At 32.6% G+C, this 18,299-nt stretch overlaps 1 protein-coding gene across 4 annotated transcripts in view; it reads left to right on the top strand.

Moving 5' to 3' along the window:
- Positions 1–18,299, top strand: part of LOC130899263 (uncharacterized) — a 354,925-nt gene that overhangs the window by 147,589 nt on the left and 189,037 nt on the right. Inside the window, exon 1 of one of the 4 annotated variants that reach the window (XM_057809062.1) lies at positions 15,045–15,351. The exons of 2 other annotated variants lie outside the window; for them this stretch is intronic. In XM_057809062.1, coding sequence (XP_057665045.1) covers positions 15,295–15,351 — 57 coding nt within the window. In that variant the 5' untranslated portion in view covers positions 15,045–15,294. Of the gene's footprint in view, positions 1–15,044; positions 15,352–18,299 lie in introns of those variants that run through there. One more of the 4 variants, XM_057809061.1, reaches the window with a different exon arrangement.

Raw genomic sequence — 18,299 nt, 5'->3', positions numbered from 1 at the left:
GAAGAAGAACTTCAAATGATAAAACTGATACATCGGAGATTTATATTTTGATGTTGAGATGTGATTAGACGATGGCCATTTTCAAGGACATTTTATCTTAAGTCTGAACTCCAAAGTATCTAAATAGAATCCACATTTCCAAATATTGACCATGAAAGATCCTTATAGTAAATATGACATCATGGATATTCGGTAGAAACCAAAACGTCTGAAAGCCTCCTATCACTAACCAGATATACTATTTTTAGTTCAAGTATGAATTTCCTCAAATATTAGAGAAAGAATAAGGAATTTAGATCGTCCTAATTTAAAAAAACAAACAGTAGTAGTAAAAGTTATAGAATCGTTGTAATTAACGCTTGTTTTTTTTATATCATATTTATTTATCAACTAATTTGCTGATGGTGTCGTTAACATTAATATTAAACTAATGATAAACGTTGATCAATATCTTTTCATAAGGGATGACATCCCCTAAATAGAAACCAACATCTGTTTATAGCAATAAGCCTAACAGTAGTATAAAATATACATGCATTCACCTCCTATGGGGACTTTATGGCTCTAATGTTCATTATCACGGGGTGCAATCGATGTATGACAAAAATTTCGTTATAAATAAACGAGCAAAAAAAAACTTATGGTAAGTATTGGTCTCGATCACATTTAACCGTCAGTTTTCAACTCAAAAATGGTACAAAGCTCAGCGTAATAAATAGTCTCCTTAGTGAATATTCGGAGACGTAATCACCAAAGAAAAACCGTCTCTAAATAATGACCAAACCTGGTACCTGCTTCAGGATAAGGCGTCGAAAGAATTTACCTTCGAGAACAAAAATTACCTCAATAATAAGCTGTAGAAGTAATTGGGATCATAACACCATACAGAAATACCAATTAAATGGTGTAAGGACGGATCTTAAACAGCAGACAGAAGTGGGATAGAAGTCGAAGGTTCCAGAACAAGCGGTGACAAACAAGCCCTTCATAGGACCTGAACCCTTCTGTGGTATCAGCTACAGAACAATATTGGAGAAGAAGGTAGATAGTAGCAAAAGCAATTATTCGTACGACCTGCAGGGGCTGAGACAGGCAGAGACAGGCAGAGACCCTTCTGGAAGACAAAAGCCTGGAGGTACTAGACTGTAGATCACTACACCTGGAAGCGTTTGAAAGTCTGTAAACACTTGGTTTCACAGCAGAAATGTAAACTAGTTACGACATGTTTAATTAGAGGAATTTTTGTATATGAAAAGCAAATTTACTTAATAGAAACTCTCTGTAATTGGTATGATTCGGGTGGAAATTAGAAAAAAATGTTAACCGTGGTTCCTACTTCAATTGTATTGCCGCTAACGATAACAGCTCGTCAGCTAAATTAATACAAAAATATAAATTAATTGAAAACGAGAAGGGACCGTATGGTAGCCTCGAGATTTCACAAAAAACTTTTCTCATTACCAGTTAATTAAAACTTGGAGCATTTTCAAACGTAATTCCTGTACAAAATTCTTCAATTAGACTCTCAATAATTTATTGCCTCTTAGTAACGTTTTTAAGAAAAAAAAATTTTCGTTTCGTGCCGAAAAGAAAGTTTTCCCTAGTGTTGATTTAGGTTTCGCGTGAAGTGGGAAATTGGAATGATTATGGAATAATGGATAATGGAATGATCATTATTGTTATATTACTAGAGATCATTATTTTCCAAAAGCGAATCATTTCCAACGATAAATTAGGTGACGTACAAGTCTACTCGATGATATTTTTCTTTTTGATATTGTATTGTTTTTCTACTACACTACACTAACTTATAATAATTCGTTTATCACTATCGCTTAACCAACTTGAATAATTTATTTATGATTTTAGTTCTGGTTTAAAATAATTTTTGAATGATAGTAAGTAAGCCTACAGAGAATGTACAAGAATGTTTAGTAACATTCATTACAATATTTTGAAGGTTATAATAACAATAAACAGAAATAGCTGATTGCAGATAACGGTCCAGAAATCAAACAACAATCCATAGAGGAAACCGATTCACTTATAATCGTTAATACCAATAAAAGTTAACATATTCTTATAATACAATAAGAAAAACTTATTTTCCCTTGTCGGCGATTACTCCTAATATTTTTAAAAATATTCTCCTTCTATTTTTGTCTCGAATTGTTGTCCTGAAATATGCTAACTGATTTACCAGCTTCCGGACCAATTATTTTCAATTTTCTTTTGAAATATCTCTTGGAATAAATAACTTTTCCCTGTTGTCTCTTTCAGCGCCCCTATTTTCTCAACAACGACTACTCGATTCTGATTTTTTCAATTCTATAAATGACAAAAAATTTATTATTTATTAATATTTAACTGCATATAAAAACGTGTTATTCCGTGTCGATGGTTTTCGCTTCCATGTCTGTTACGTTCCCTGTTTTTGCCGAGAATCCAGACAGTCATAAATTTTCGAATATTAATTTTCAGCACACTATAATTTGTTTGATAGTAAGTCTAAGGGATTTTTATCACTACATTCGTTTTAAAAAGGCCATGATATGCGTGACAATATTTGCGTTTAGAGTTGGGCGGCTCCAGGAACTGCTACAAACATTCTTCTTCATTTGGAGCTTGGACAAACCTAGACTTGCATTAAGTATCAACTATCATAGAAATGATCAAACTATGCCTCGAAAAATTGATTGATTACAAGTTGATTAGTAGTATCAAGTCCATAATCAAGATCGTTTTGAGGTTATTTTGTGTTTATTCTCAAAAATTTCAGATATTGTACCGAGTAGTAGATTTGACATACGTTGACCATTCGATTACTGAGTACTTTATGTTTTAGGGTTGATTTTTTTTGCCTTTATCTTGTATCTACTGGAGTTTTGATTACCAGGAACTTCGTGCTTTTAATTTAACTAAAGGAATATGAGGTGATTAGTTGTGTCTAACGAAGCAACGATACGTGTAGTGGTCTAAAAATGAAATTCCTCGAGAACCATCGTATTTATTGATCAATACATCAGAAAAATGATTGATATTCAATTTTTTATTAACATATGTTATTATTTAACTAACGCGCCCATCTTGACGTAAATCCCATAGAGGATGTGACGCACATTTCCTAGAGAAAGGTCAAATTGGGGTTGTCGAATGTTGAAATTTCGTGTACATTATAGAGTTATGGACTGGGGGAAGACATTTTTTGTAGACTATTACTAAAAGGATCGTAACTTCCATTGTTGTGAGTGATGGTTCCGATAGAATTATTATTATCGTCCATGAAGTTTTAAAGAAATTGATCTCGATGATTTATTTACTACTTAAAAAAAAACAAATTATGAAAAATGTTGAAAATATGTATTCCTTTTAGATATTTTCAGTTGTATAAAACTTGTATTGATCCCCTCGATTCTCCCTTGGTGTTTCGAAAAACTTCAGTTGTTTCTGGATAGTCTCTTCAATGTTGGTTTATCCATGAATTTCTCAAAGTTGAATAAAATTGTTCAGTGATGTGCACGATACCATGAATGTATCCGTGGTATTCAGACAACGATAACGATGTTAAAACACTTGAATATCGAAGCTTTCTGCTGAAATAATTAGTGAAACACGATCAGTTTCAGTTGACTATTAGGTATGTAGGAAACAATATATACTGCTCGAAATTATATTTGATGAATTGAATCCAGAGTCTCCAGAAACTTTGTCTTGTTCGAAATCATAGATTTCCAAATTCAAATTTTGAATAATCAGTAAAAAATTTAAATGTCTGAAATTTTGAATACTATAAAATACCTGGGTCTTTCCCATCTTTCCTCAGCCACCCCTTTCCGATATATTACCTTTAAAAGGTGGTGGTGGTAACTAAAATTGAGATTTCTATTTGTTTTTTTTTTTTAAATTTCTAGTTAGAAACTTGAAATTCTGTAATTTTCGTGCAACTTAAAATGAGTACTTGTTTTATTTGAAAATATTTTTTATTCTTAATTCCTCTTCCCAATAATTGCAATGAAAATAAGTTTTTAATTACAATATTTTACAATAGAAGGCTTACTTAACACACTGTTTAGACTACCGCTACATCAACACTCAATTACACGTTTCGATAACCAAATTATCGTCTTCAGAGAGTTTAATTGTGAGCGTTGATGTGGTGGTAGTTTAAACAGTGTGTTCAGTATGAATACCAGTTCCAAAAAAATCCAACTTATAATTGTAAGCCGCTGTCAGTTCGAAAGTTTATTCAAAATGTAATGAGCTGATGTCACTGTTGTTGATGGTTACCAATCGAAGTTCATTTATAAATTTGTGGATTGTCATTTCTGCGTTTTGGTTTACCGAATTGGTTCATCTGTAGTTCAAGATTTTTTACCTAAATATTTGCCTCAACGAGTTATATTTTGTGTTAACACACTCCAATTTGTTAATAACGTATTTGTTTACTTACAAGGCACAATTTTCAAGAGTTTCTATCATAAGTTTTCGAAAAAATTACGTATGGGCAGACGAAAATCCCCATGAGCTTATAGAGTACCATTTCCACAATGTTTTTTCAGTTAACGTATGGTATATTGGTATTGTAGGAAATAACTTGATTGGACTACAACCCTTGTAGGAGGCCCCAGACCTGAACGACGGGGCTTAGCTTGGGTTAACGCTGGTAAATCCGGTCTTTGCAAACCTAGTTAAAGTCTGGGTAACTTTACCTCTGCTATCCCATTCAATTACAAGCAATCAGCCTGGACCTACGGTTGCAGACCAGTCTTGGGTTTATCTAGGCCTGGTCTAAACTTGTAAACCAAGCGAGGGAAGTAGTTATCATCTCAGAATCCCACCAAGTTTGGGACAGAGCTGTACATACTTGTCCCAAGTCTTGGCCCATACTAGATCCATCGTAAAATCCTATATGGGATTCCCTATGTCAGTTATTTGATGGATTTCATCAGTTTTCTCGAAAAAGACCTTGAAGTGCAATGTCAATATATACCAATCGTTGGATTGGTCGAGGAGGTCCCCAGCATTGGGCTCCTTGATCTCCACAGTTGAATCCATTGTCTGTTAGAAGCTTATTCCGATTTTTATTTTTTACTTTTATTAAAAATGTGCTCAGTTCCATTTTTTTAACATCTTAAGAATATAAGTATTCCATTCTAATTATTCTACATCATTATTTTAAATGTTTTATAATATAAAACTGAACGAACTTCCATAATATTCCATTATTGATTTTACCCAACAAACAATTGGTATGATTGATCTCGCATTTTTTCAATTCATCTCGTATTCTGAACCCCCGGTGACTTCGCACTTATGAAAAAAATAATCGGAGTCGTTTTCGACGCCCAGAATGGCATCCGAAACAAATCACGCGTATAATGTACATTCGGAGACAATGCGGTTGTCATATCGTCGAGCTTACATTTTTTTTTTATCGAAATTCTGGTGAATAAATCAGCCTCAGTCAGACTATTCTCATGTTTTTCTAAGAAGGTAGACCCCGTAACCCTCTAACGAGGAAGCAAATAAACTTGCTAGACGCAACTAACTTCAAGTGGTTTGTTAGACATTCCCTTCTATCTGGTTTAACTTTGGGGTAGTTAACTGATACACAATTACCATAAAGAAAAGAGATGAACTCAAACTTGATTACAAAGAGAACTTTGGTTGACTTGAATCGTATTTCTTACAAAAACAAAACGGGTGTCTCATAAGTAACGCCTTAAACAAGTAGTAACTTGTGTTAAGACCAGACTGTTAATTGTATAATAATATTTTTTCCAAATTAATATAATACCAAACAGAAGCTTTCCAAAGTATTTGATGACAGAAAAAATTTTGAATCTACTAATCCCCAAACTAAAAATGGATCCAGAACGTATTTGCTTTGCAACGTGTTTGGAGACGTTGAAAATGACCAAAATAAATAACTTTTATTGGGGATATCGAGCGCAGGGGTTTCGATGTTTTGAACTTGAAGGTTTCCTAACAAAGAGATCGTCGGTTTCAAGGTTTCTGAATTCCGAGGACATAGCAACGGTCAAAAGAACACAACAGATCACACGTGTTGACATTAGCTAAAATTTGGTTGGTTGTACAATTTGATTTAAAACATTTGACCTGCATTTTGAAAGAGAGTTTTTGAAGCAGGTTTCTATTGTTCTAATTTTTTCTATTGTTCTAAATTAGTTTTTTATGTTGATTTGCTTCGGGAAATAGTAGCATTTCAATAAGACTTATTTGTGTAATTGCATTTTAATAGAATTTAATAAAAATTCAGAAATGTTGATAAATGTTTATCTAAACTTTAATAATGACTGATGACCGATTAATTTAGACTGATTTTATGTAAATTTCATTAGAATTTAACAATATTTAAACTGCTCTGGTCTGGTTTGGTCTTTTTTTTCCAAATTGGCAGGTTTTTTCGGGCGACCTGGCAACCCCAATTGGTAAATATCTTTCGCGTTATTCTTTTCAAAATACATCATAATTTTATTCCATTTGAGTAAGATATAAATGAATAACGTTTTTTCTCAAATTCTTCCAAAATATACATAATCTCCCTTAACAGAAGGACAAAGAAACCAAGTTAGGACTATAGAAAAAACCTTTATGAAGTAACTCGATACATTTCGGGTAAAGGAAGTATGAAATGTGAATAAATATATTCAGAAATAATTAAAAATGCACTCGCAGTACACACTACGCCATTGCTCACATTCAGGCGTCAGTCGGCGTTGTGCTACAGCCACGAGTGATTCGTTTTCTACAGTCCGAAGCCCATAATCCTGCAGATATCCATCGAATATTGAATCGTGTGTATAGGGAAAACTTTATGAATGATGGTGTTGAGCGGGAGGACGCAAATCTGTCGTTTAGATGATCTGGTTGAATTAGTTGACAGAATGGTTGAATAGAACTCACCATTACCGCTTCGTCTACGGAATTTTTGGAAGTTTTAAACTCTGTTTTGTACTCTACTTGAATACTTTCTTCGAAGAGGGTATTGAAAAGCTTGTCCACTGATTGTTAATTAAATTATCGTTTTATATACACTTGTCTTTTATTTATAGCTTATCAGGGGTTGAAAAAAAAAAAAACGATTCTCAAACCAACAGACAAGAAGAAGATACTTCTTGTGTGAGAATGAAAGCACTAAAGCGTGCTGCACTTTCACTATACGCTAAATCATAAACTACATTTCAAAGTTTTTCATTTCATGTCTAAAGATTACCCCCTTACAAACTACTAAGGTCCTTAAAGATCACATTAACTACCCTTCATCCCTTCTTTCAATCGAATATTGTGTTTTATTCGAAATCTCTATAAAAACTGAAACTAGTTGTTGCAATATAAGATTTAATATCTAAAAATACCCCCTGATTATAATAAACCAATTGAACGCCTCGATAGAGATTAATTGAGATTTCATGTTATGATGATCGATTTTTTTTTTCACTCCAACGCTTCCCAATTCAAATCACGGTTTTAATTCAGCTTATAAAAATTCAAAGAGCAACTCAGAAATTTGATAATTCAATTATAATTCCGATCGCAAATATAACTAATTCATTACTGTATAAACATGTAGATTTTAATCGCTTAATTCTTATTATTGAATTGAAAAAATTTTGTAATACACACAGTATATTCATGAAATATTAAATTATATTTGCATCTGGATAACTATCTATTTGGTACCGTCAACTTTCGTTTGAAACGGGGACTTTGAAACCACTTATTGAGTTTAACGGCATTTCCTTTGAAATATTGTTTGTTGTGTGTGTGTGTGTGTGTGTATTGGGGGAAACCTTCATATTCTGACAGGTTTTTATTCAACTGTTTTATCCTAAAAATGGAGTTAAACCGCCTCCGGATCGCGGTTTCATAAAAGAATGATCAATGTCTCTGTTTTCGATTTTGTATTGTGAATAATCATATTTCTTGGGCATATCAATTGATTGAAAGGTTTTTTTTTGTTCCTTCTCACCCCTTTGCGTCCTATTATATTTTTTTTAATATCCTGCTGTCTTTATTAAAACGCGGCGGCAAAAATCTCGCCCACTCCCCAACGAGAATTATACGAAAAAAAAAGACGCGGTTTGATTGACACTCTAAAATATACCGAAGCCTTTTGTCTCCGAACGAAGAAATCGTGCCAGAAATTTACACGGCGCATACAAATTGGAGGAACAACGCACAATATATAGTAATAGAGATTGTCGAAGACAAAGACGGCCCCCCCAGACATGCCTCGTGCCACAATAGAATGTTTCACGGGCCGTTGCCTCGCATTGTATTCCGCCATTATAAATGAAAATTTCCAACAAATGACGACTGATCGACTGTCTCCACGTTTATATCAATGAGATGACGTCATCGCTAGGGTTATAAAACAGAAGTTAATGATGTAGGAGCATTCCGGGATTCGCGTTTGGGAGGGGAAGAAAAAAATTAGGGGTCGCTAATTTTATCAATTCGCGATTTGCATAACAAGTGAATCCTTTTGAGATCGTTTGATTTAGTTGAAAAACAAGATGTTGTTAATATCGGATCCGATAATTTTACTACTAATATCATAACTTTTTTTTTTATTTAGTTATAAACTGGAATTCTTCCGAAATTAATATTTTCCACGTATATAGACCGAGGGAAGTTATCGTTGTGCTTTAGTAAGTTTATCTTTTTAATGTTGGTAAACACGTCATGATCCCCGTTTTTGTGATAATGCACAAGTTGGGGTGAGTATGTACGGTCTATGTCACGCTATTATTCACCAAAAAGGTCCCTTTTTTCCACTGCCCTCTACCAATTTCCGAAAACCATAAAAAATCTAGTCATGTGTGCTTTTGATGGATATATTCGGGATGGGTCCTGCTCTTACAACTCTCACCTTTTTCGACTTAATTAGATTTTAATATCGATCTAAAAGAGAAATAATTCTCAATACGTACGTACATCACTCGGTCTGTGATTTTAAGCAAATTTTCCTTGACAAATGAAGTTTTCTAATTTACAGTATCCGTAAAATTTATCCAATTTCCTAGAAAAAGATCCTATTCCTCTGGATCTTATCTTTTGTTCATCATTCAAGTTCTTCAATTCCTGCTTTGTCTTTTCGGACTAATGATTGACTGATATAGATGTAACTTGGTTTTTTGGCACATATTATTGTTCATTGTGAGATAATTTTCATTAATTATATTGAAAAAGGAAAAAACTATCAACGGCGAGTATTATTGCAACGTTTGAGAGGAAAAATCAAACAAAAACAGTCGCATTTGGCTAAGAAGAAAATGTTGTTTCATCAAGACTATAGCTCCAACTCATACAAAAGTTATTTCAATGTCCAAAATTGATTAATTAAAGTTTGAATCGCTACCTCATGCACCCCATTAACTAGATTTAGCCCTCTCGGATTATTTTCTGTTCCTAGACCTAAAAAAAATTAGCTCGGTAATCAGAGATTTTCCAACAATGAACAATTATTATGAAAAAGGTATCGAACTTCCCTCAGAAAAGTATATAGATAACCAACTTGGTATTAATCAATATAATCAAGTTCCACATTGAACGAAAAATGTTTAACTATAAATTTTTCGACTTTCTTCAGTTTTCCCATGACGTAGTTAATGGGTTTATCTTGATTTTCATTGTCTATTACGTCTTTCGATAAATCTTCGAAACAATTATGACACGGATAATAAAAATTTTTAGGGAAAATAGCGAAACAACTAAAAAATTCCACTTTTATATGAAAAAATAGCGTTCGTTCGTTTCGAAACCCAGCTTAAAAACCCTAGAACTGGATTCAATAAAAGACCAATATGCGTATTACGGCTTTAAACAATGAGAATATTATACAAAAACTCGTCATAAAAGTGCCTGGGGCTGGTGCTAGGGTCAATATGCCAGCAAATTATTCATTGAATTCGAAATTAGACGCAATGCTGGTAATAGTGTGCATTTTATTTATTTTTTTTTGTGTTAAACAACAACGTTTAAATAGTGATATAGACGAAAGAATGTTTTTAAAAAAATATACAGGTAATTGTCCTAATTATTGGTTTTTATTCTAATTAACCTTATCTCGATCTAGACGATCAACTAATTGTCGAAATATTGATCAAAAATTAACACTCTTCAAGACTAATACACCAAATATTTCGAAAGAACGAACATTATTGATAAGCGCAAGACCTGCTGAGTCTTGGTCTTTGTGTCACAACCTCATATGATTTGGTTCTTGGTCTTGCAGTCTCATATGATCTAGTTCTTGGTCTCGCAGCCTCATATGATCTAGTTCTTTGTCTCGCAGCCTCATATGATCTATTTCTTTGTCTCGCAACCTCATATGATCTAGTTCTTGGTCTTGCAGCCTCATATGATTTAGTTCTTGGTCTTGCAGCTTCATATGATCTAGTTCTTGGTCTTGCAGCCTCATAAGGTCTTGGTCTTGGTCTTGCAACCTCATATGAACTAGCTCTTGGTGTTGCAGCCTCATAAGGTCTTGGTCTTTGTCTCGCAACCTCATATGATCTAGTTCTTGGTGTTGCCGCCTCATATGATTTAGTTCTTGGTCTCGCAGCCTCATATGATTTAGTTCTTGGTCTTGCAGCTTCATATGATGTAGTTCTTGGTCTTGCAGCCTCATATGATCTAGTTCTTGGTGTTGCAGCCTCTTGGTCTTTGTCTCGCAACCTCATATGATCTAGTTCTTGGTGTTGCAGCCTCAAATGGTCTTGGTGTTGCTGCAAGAATCTTGCATTTTATAATTGATCTTGAAGAGTATAAGTATACAAAACCATATCATAAAAGCAGTTTGAAATGTATGGAAATCTGAGAACGAGAATATTTTATCGATGTGGTTTTTTTGGAAAGGTAGGAAACAGATTTTTCTTAAAATGAAAATTGTTTTTGAAAAGAAATTGAAACCATTTTTGTACATGGTCGAATTTCGATGAAATCTATGTTGAATTAGTTTCTAATTTATTAGTTGAGTTATATCCATATACACTTAACATTTTTTCCGACAAATTCGTGCTCTTTATATGTAATATTTTATTGTTATTATTTACCTCATTCCATTGAATTATATCTCCTCCAGAAATCTATTTTTCACTCATTACTACGGCCGCTTTTGAAGTTACATCGTTCCAACAGAATCGTAAATATGTCTAAAAAGCCCGATTTCGAACGGCGTTTTTTCCAACAATTTTGATTTAAATTCTTCGGGTCACTATTTCTCGAAAAAAAAAAAAAAATGACCTTGCTTATCGGCCATAACATTGGAAACGACGTCGACCAAAATATAAAAACGACCAAATTTTATTTTCCATCGTCACGCCTCCAACGAATTTATTTCTTCCGAGTAGGAACTTGATATTTCCAAAATAAGCCGCTCCAAGTTATATGCCACAAATAATATATAGGGTATCTCGATTATAATCGTTTTGTTTATAAAATCATCATACAAAAGTACAAAATATTCCGAGTCTTCGATAAACGAATAGATAATAATCAAATTTAACCTAACCTAACTTTATACAAAATTTAATTGTAGTCAAAATAGTATACGTTCCAATTGAAAATATTTCTAAACGTTGTTTTTATAATTATTCAACATCTGCAGTTGATTATACAAAAAAAAAACAATTTCTACAACCGTTGGTGATATTTAAACTGAACAAATTATCTGATACACGTTTCGATAACCAAGTTATCGTCTTCAGAGACTGAAGGTAAACAGTAATTGTGAGTGTTGGTGTAAACAGTGTATTCAGTTGATATTTTTTCAAACGTCCGTATTCAAACTGGCCTAAAATGTGCTATATAGTGAAAGTACATTTGTTTTATACTTTCAAAATCTCACCGAGGATATTTATCACCGAATATCGAAGACTCTACGTAGAAAAGAATATTTCAAAATTCGGTTTCTTTAAGAAAAATGGTTTTGTTAGATGTAAACGACATTCCAAATTTATATCTGTGAAAAAATATGGACTGGGAAATATTTTTGGTGCTGTTAAGCTTATTTGTTTTGCCAATATTTATTTTTCCTGTTTGAGTTTGAGAAACGAACTCTATTAAGCTCTAAACGCACATATTCCAAAAAAAAAATTATCAGGATTTATTTTCGATACAATTTCCATTTTATACCTTTGAGAATTAACGACTAAAATACTTATAGTCCATTCATATCGTAAAGAAACTTCCTGGAAAACAGAAAATTTGGTTAGGTAGATAGATAAATAATTTATTAATAAACCGAATGTCCTTATTAAAAAGGGCAACAACCCTTTTTGGGTAAAGGTTCTTTTACACAGTTTACACGATTCTATCAACGCAAAATTTGATCTGCTGAAATGAGTCCAAGAAATGGTCAAACATACAAACACTTATTATCATTAAGACAAAACGAAAAACCATCAGCAACATTTAAGATATCCCAAAACAAGCAAACGTTCAATATTATATAAAATATTGAACAAAAATCGATAGAAATAATTCTAAAAAAGCAGAGGTTAAAGATAGAAACAAATCGAAACTTTACTCGTGAGTAGATTTTAGACTATTACGCGATACACGGGACGAGATTTTACGAGACTAGACGAGATTATTCTCCTTCTCGTCTCGGTTTCGTAGATTAAACTAGAATCTTCATTCTTAAATGTACAGTATGCAATCCAAGTCAGTTCAAGGTGAGTTATATCGGATTATATCAATAATTTTAATAAGCCGTACATCGAATTTTAAATTATAGATTTTTAATACGAAAATAATTTACGTTTGATAATTTTTTCATCACCCTGTAGAAGAGGGTATCATTTCAACTAATTTTATTAATAACATAAATATTAGTAAACGGCTGTGTCAATAATAAGCGGGTCTGTAAGCAAAATTTATTCCTATAGATAAGGGAAACATTTCAGGTGCCAGTTTTGAAGGGTGATGTATAGAGTGGCTCAAATAACTTGGAAATTCAATTTATATTCCACTAATTTAAACGTTTAAATTCCAAATCTAAAACAAACTCATCGAACTCTGTACATAAAACCGCCAAATCCCCGCCGCTAATATCAATGTTGAAGCTAATGCTTAAGACGACAATCTCTTCTTCTCTCATACGCTGCTAAAGTATCTTTCAATTCTTCTAATCCTGTCTCCTCTAATATATAAAACATTCTTAGAAATTCTGCATAAAAAATGCCTCCAAAGCTGAATCCTTGGTCGGTCACTCCAAACCACGAACTCATAACTTCTTTCCGGTTACCCTCGACGTGTACTGGCGAACTATACAGTATCAGTACCATCCAATAGTCCAAAAATATCCACGACATCTTACAAATTCTCATTGCTCTTGATATAACATCTCACTGGAGACGAATCTGCAGATCGTCATGCCAAAGCAACCACAAAGAATCCTCCTGGAAACCCATGTCAACATGCCGATGATCTGAAGTTTTCTCAAACGTCTTTCAAAAGTGAAAACCAACTTCAAGGAAATGAAGAAAGTCATAGATTGCATCGCACGTTGTAATAGATTTTTTTTTAGTTTAAACAGCTAATAATAATAAGTTGTAATTACTTGTCACTTGTACAATTTGACAACATTGTATGATATTGAATTTATTTTTCAGTAGTTGATATAATTAATCATAAGTTCATTAGTATCATTACGAAATGCTAATAAACTATCTTAATCTAACGAATAAAGAAACTGTTTGTTATTTATAGAATAAATTACAACGTTGCCGTATTTTATTATGTAAATTTCAAGTTTTATAAGGTTAAATAAACATAAATGGAGTGATAATACGATTACCCGATATAACTTAATTCACAAGTGGAAAGAAAATCGTTTATTCCATTAGAAAATTAGAATCAATCTGCAATGTTAATTTTTTTAATTTGGAAATTCGAAAAATTTGATACTTCAACATCAAATCTATCCACCATATCACACGGAATTGGTACTATTAGACGGAAAATTGCTTATGCCCCTTCTATACGCATGATTATGCTTCCCCATGTCATCAGTTCATCAAAAAGAAGTTTTAGACTGACCTCCAGCAACTCGGACTGTGAGGAATTATGTATTAAGATGATTTTTTACGTCATTTAGGAAGCGGGGATGGTTTCCATCGTGCTTAAGCCACTTGTTCCTGTGAACATTTAGAGGAATATCACTTGAAAAAAATATGGATCTACTAAATTATTAGAAACTATTCCTGCTGACACTTTAATACGAAATCGATGTTGATTCTTTGTTTGAATTGTACCGTGAGGATTTTTATCTGCCCATAAATGTAAATTATTGGAATTAATAAAACCGTCTCGTGTGAAACCGGCTTCGTTAGTAAACGGTACTTTTACAACTAATGTATCATCAACTCGTTGTGTTTATCTAGTAACCAATCAAGTATTTTCAATAAATAATTAAAATTTATGAACAAAAAGCACTTTTTTGTGAAAATTTACGGATTTTTAAACATTGGACGTGAGCCGCCCTTGGTTTTCAGTAGTGTAAAATTATTTATTTCGTCGACATAAGTAATCATCCATTAAAAATTCTTATACTTGAATATAAATTCTGATTTAGCAACTTTGAAGGCTTATAACTCAGAAACGATCGTATGAGAAATGTTTTTTCATACAACAACGTTATTTTCACGTCATCAACTCACTCCCGAGTGCATCGAAACGCCCTATATATATATATTTTATAAATACAAAATTTTCATTTTTTCACGATTTCCGCTTTTTCGTTTTTGCGTTCAAACAAATACAACTATTTGTACATATAATAATTTTTTTTACATATTGTATAGCGTATCCAAAATTATAACATATTATTATTTATTTTCTAAATTCTAATTTGTTTCGTTCACTGTGTAAATTCGATGGTGCTCAAAAGTTTCCCCATATAAATTTTTCGTTTTTCGCTCGGCAAGTGCGAATCCCATTGTTAGCGTTAGGTTGCGATAACGTTCGGCAATATTCGAGCCGCCACGAACTGGATAATTCACCGAAAACCTGGTAGGCAATAGGCCATATTCGTTCACAAGCATGTCAGTCGCGCGACGACTTCATGCAGCGAGGGGCTAACGCTTGTCGCTGTTGAAAAATTACGCGAAACTCGAAATTAAAAAAACATAACCTATAAAAACTTCGTGATAACTTTTGTTAGCATTTGGATTTATTTATTTAAATGGTGTTTGATTGTGTTTTGTGTAATTTGTGTAGTTTTATGATTGAAATGTGATTTTCTTCTGTTGAAATTTGTGAAAAATGGTTGATAATAATTGCGTCATTGAAGGAACTGTAAAATTTAGGGACGGTAAAAAGGTAGTTGACAATTTTTATTATTTTTGTTTTTTAAATAAAATACAGACGCTGCTGATTTCTCGCTTCTTCTCAAAATTCTATATGTATAAAAATTATTCGATAATTGAGGGTTCACAATCATAGTCTCTTAATTGAAATTATTCTTGGAAATTTATCTGTCGTTAAAAAGGGCCGATGTCAATCATAATTTTATTGTACGAGGACCAATTAAAATCAATAAAACGTCTCGTATAAAACGAATGTCTAATTAATCGTTAATTTAGTAGAAAGTATTTTTGGAATAAAAATTTTATTTTTCGGAATTGTTTAAAAAACAATGAATTTTTCTCGAATTTTGCCCAAATATTTATTATCCAAATTTATCATAATTAAAAACAAGTTTTTACTTTTTCATTTATAATTTATCATTGCCCAAAACATTGGGCAAAGTCTTCCTATGTACGTACCTAATTGTGTAATTCGAAATTAATATTGCACACCTTTATTTTCACTCGGTTGTAAAGTTCGCTTGTTATACAGAGTCTTTCAATACGAGGTCTGTTTATTAAATAAAGAGACTAATTACCAAAAAGGATTTTATTATAAAAATTACTCAACATTCGAATGCCCCCCTTCAATATACCCCCTTCCCCTCGCCAAACACGTTTCCAGAAATTTTTTCCATTGATCTAAACAGTGCTTGAAGTCTTCTTTGGTGAGGGCCTTCAGGAGGACCTGAGCTTTTGATCAAGAGTCAGACTTTTTGGTACCAATTTCGCACAGACTTCTGCATGCACAATTCGGTCGATTTTGGTCACGACAGGAAGACCTGGGCGTTGGTAATCTTCACCAAAACACTTACCCACTCGAAAATACTCGCACGAGATAGATAATTGTCCCCATAAGTCTCATACAACAATTTATAGCACTCAGTCGGAGTTTTTTTCAATTTAACGAGAAATTATTAAGTTTTAAAATAACACAAAATATACAAATTCTTTTTTTTTTTTAATAATAATTCAAGGATGAACGTGTAGAACAGAAACTATAACCTAAAATTTTAGCGTTATAATTAGTATCGGGCGGATGATGGATTGAAAGCTTAAAAAAAAATTTAAAACGATCTTACAACCATTTTTCTTATACCTATAAATTAAAATCTGATATGTGTACAGGTACGTGCCAATTCTTCTTTTTTTTTTTTTCATTCGTCTGGCGTCGACGATGACTGAATAATGGGAGATTTTTAGTACGACGAACTTCGCGTAGTCGCTTGTTCAATTCTACGAATTAGGTTTGGCCTTTGGCGGTTTGCATGAGCGAATGATTTTAGGAATTTTCAAGGCGGTATTCTAAAAATCTTTGATCCTTTTTTTTAACATCATCTCAATCTGAAAAGTCCTCTATATCCAACAGTTTAAATTTACATCCGATCGATCGATCGAAATATCAAAAATAAACGTCTGTCAATAGAATTTATATAAAAATCAACAAATTACTGTTTATTTAAATAAAAAATGAAAAAAAAAATGACAAGTAATGAAGTAACATGAAAAAACATTATCAGTTAGATAAGGAATAACTATTCACTGTTATAAATTAATTGTAGAACTGATCATGTAGTACGTACTTTCGATAAATCGGCAGATATCCATGCGGGAAGTCTCGTGAGTCCATACTTGACCTGACACCCTGTGATTTCTTCCTGTGGGGCATTCTCGAGGACTGCGTTTCTGCAAGAGGACCACGAACTCTTCCCGAACTGAAGTCTTGACATACTTTTCACTTAACTTGCTTTAACGTTGCCCTAAATGCATCGATTTGAATATTTCCAGTAAACTTTTATAAGCAATAACTAAGAAAAATAAGAAAGTTGTAGAGAATTACAGAAAATAATTATAATATCTACAGTTTTCATTCTATAAAAAAATACATTAATGATGAAGGTTACGACATAATTTCGATTATTACTAATGTAAAAAAATGCATTGGTTAGGTTGATTTTATAAGCTCGTAAATGCTTACTCAATACCGAGGTTGAAGTGTTTGTAAAATAGACTTTGTACTTTAGAATAAATATTTTTATCTATAATAATAAATAATATTGAAAATAACATTATTGTGTTGTTATATTTTATACATACCTTTGTTAGAAATCGTGATACATGGAATACAATACTCGAATAGATCAGTTTTGATAATTGATTTCGTAAAATCGCATGACGTTCAAAACAAAGATCTTAACAATGAAAAAAATGGTTACTAACCTAAGCTACTGTTTGAAAACCAATCATCGGTTGCTGACAGAAGAAAAATTTGCGCCGACGTGGAGTAGAAACTTTCGTGCATTGTTTTGTTTTAAAAGTTTTATTTCTTTACAATATATAATAAACATACTTCACGATTCTGAATCTAAAATCAAAAAATAAAAAGAAATTATTCAATTTATACCAAGTTCATCTAATTATAAAAAAATATACGAAAAAATCATTTTTTATAACGTAAAAAAAATCATTCAAGTTTACGTTTCAGCGCTGACGCGAATCGTTCGTGTTGAAATCGAAGCTCCAGAATTTTTACAAATTTTCTTTTGCTTTTGGGGCTTCGATTTCGAAACGAACGATTCACGTCGGCACTGGAACGTAAACTTGAATGATTTTTTTTGTAGTTAATCTCCAGGTCTTATATATTTATACAAAAATACGTGTTTGAAAATACTTTAATTTGGTACTAAAATTTTCGGTAATTATTTAATTTAGGTTGCATACGCCCGATTTTCTCGAAATTTTAGTATGTTGTAGTGAAAATTATGCTGATCAATTGAATATATAAGTAGGGCTCGGAAATTATTCCTTCACATATTTTTTCGAGATTGAAAATTTAGATATAATATCCAAGGTACAAACGCTATAAAATTATCAGAATTCCATTGCCTTTTAATCGGTTTCTGTTAAATAACTATACTTGTC

This window comes from Diorhabda carinulata, chromosome 11 (genome assembly GCF_026250575.1).
Source record: "Diorhabda carinulata isolate Delta chromosome 11, icDioCari1.1, whole genome shotgun sequence".
NCBI lineage: Eukaryota > Metazoa > Arthropoda > Insecta > Coleoptera > Chrysomelidae > Diorhabda > Diorhabda carinulata.
The sequence above is the reverse complement of the archived record's forward strand: the minus strand, read 5'-3'. Positions and strand labels throughout refer to the sequence as shown.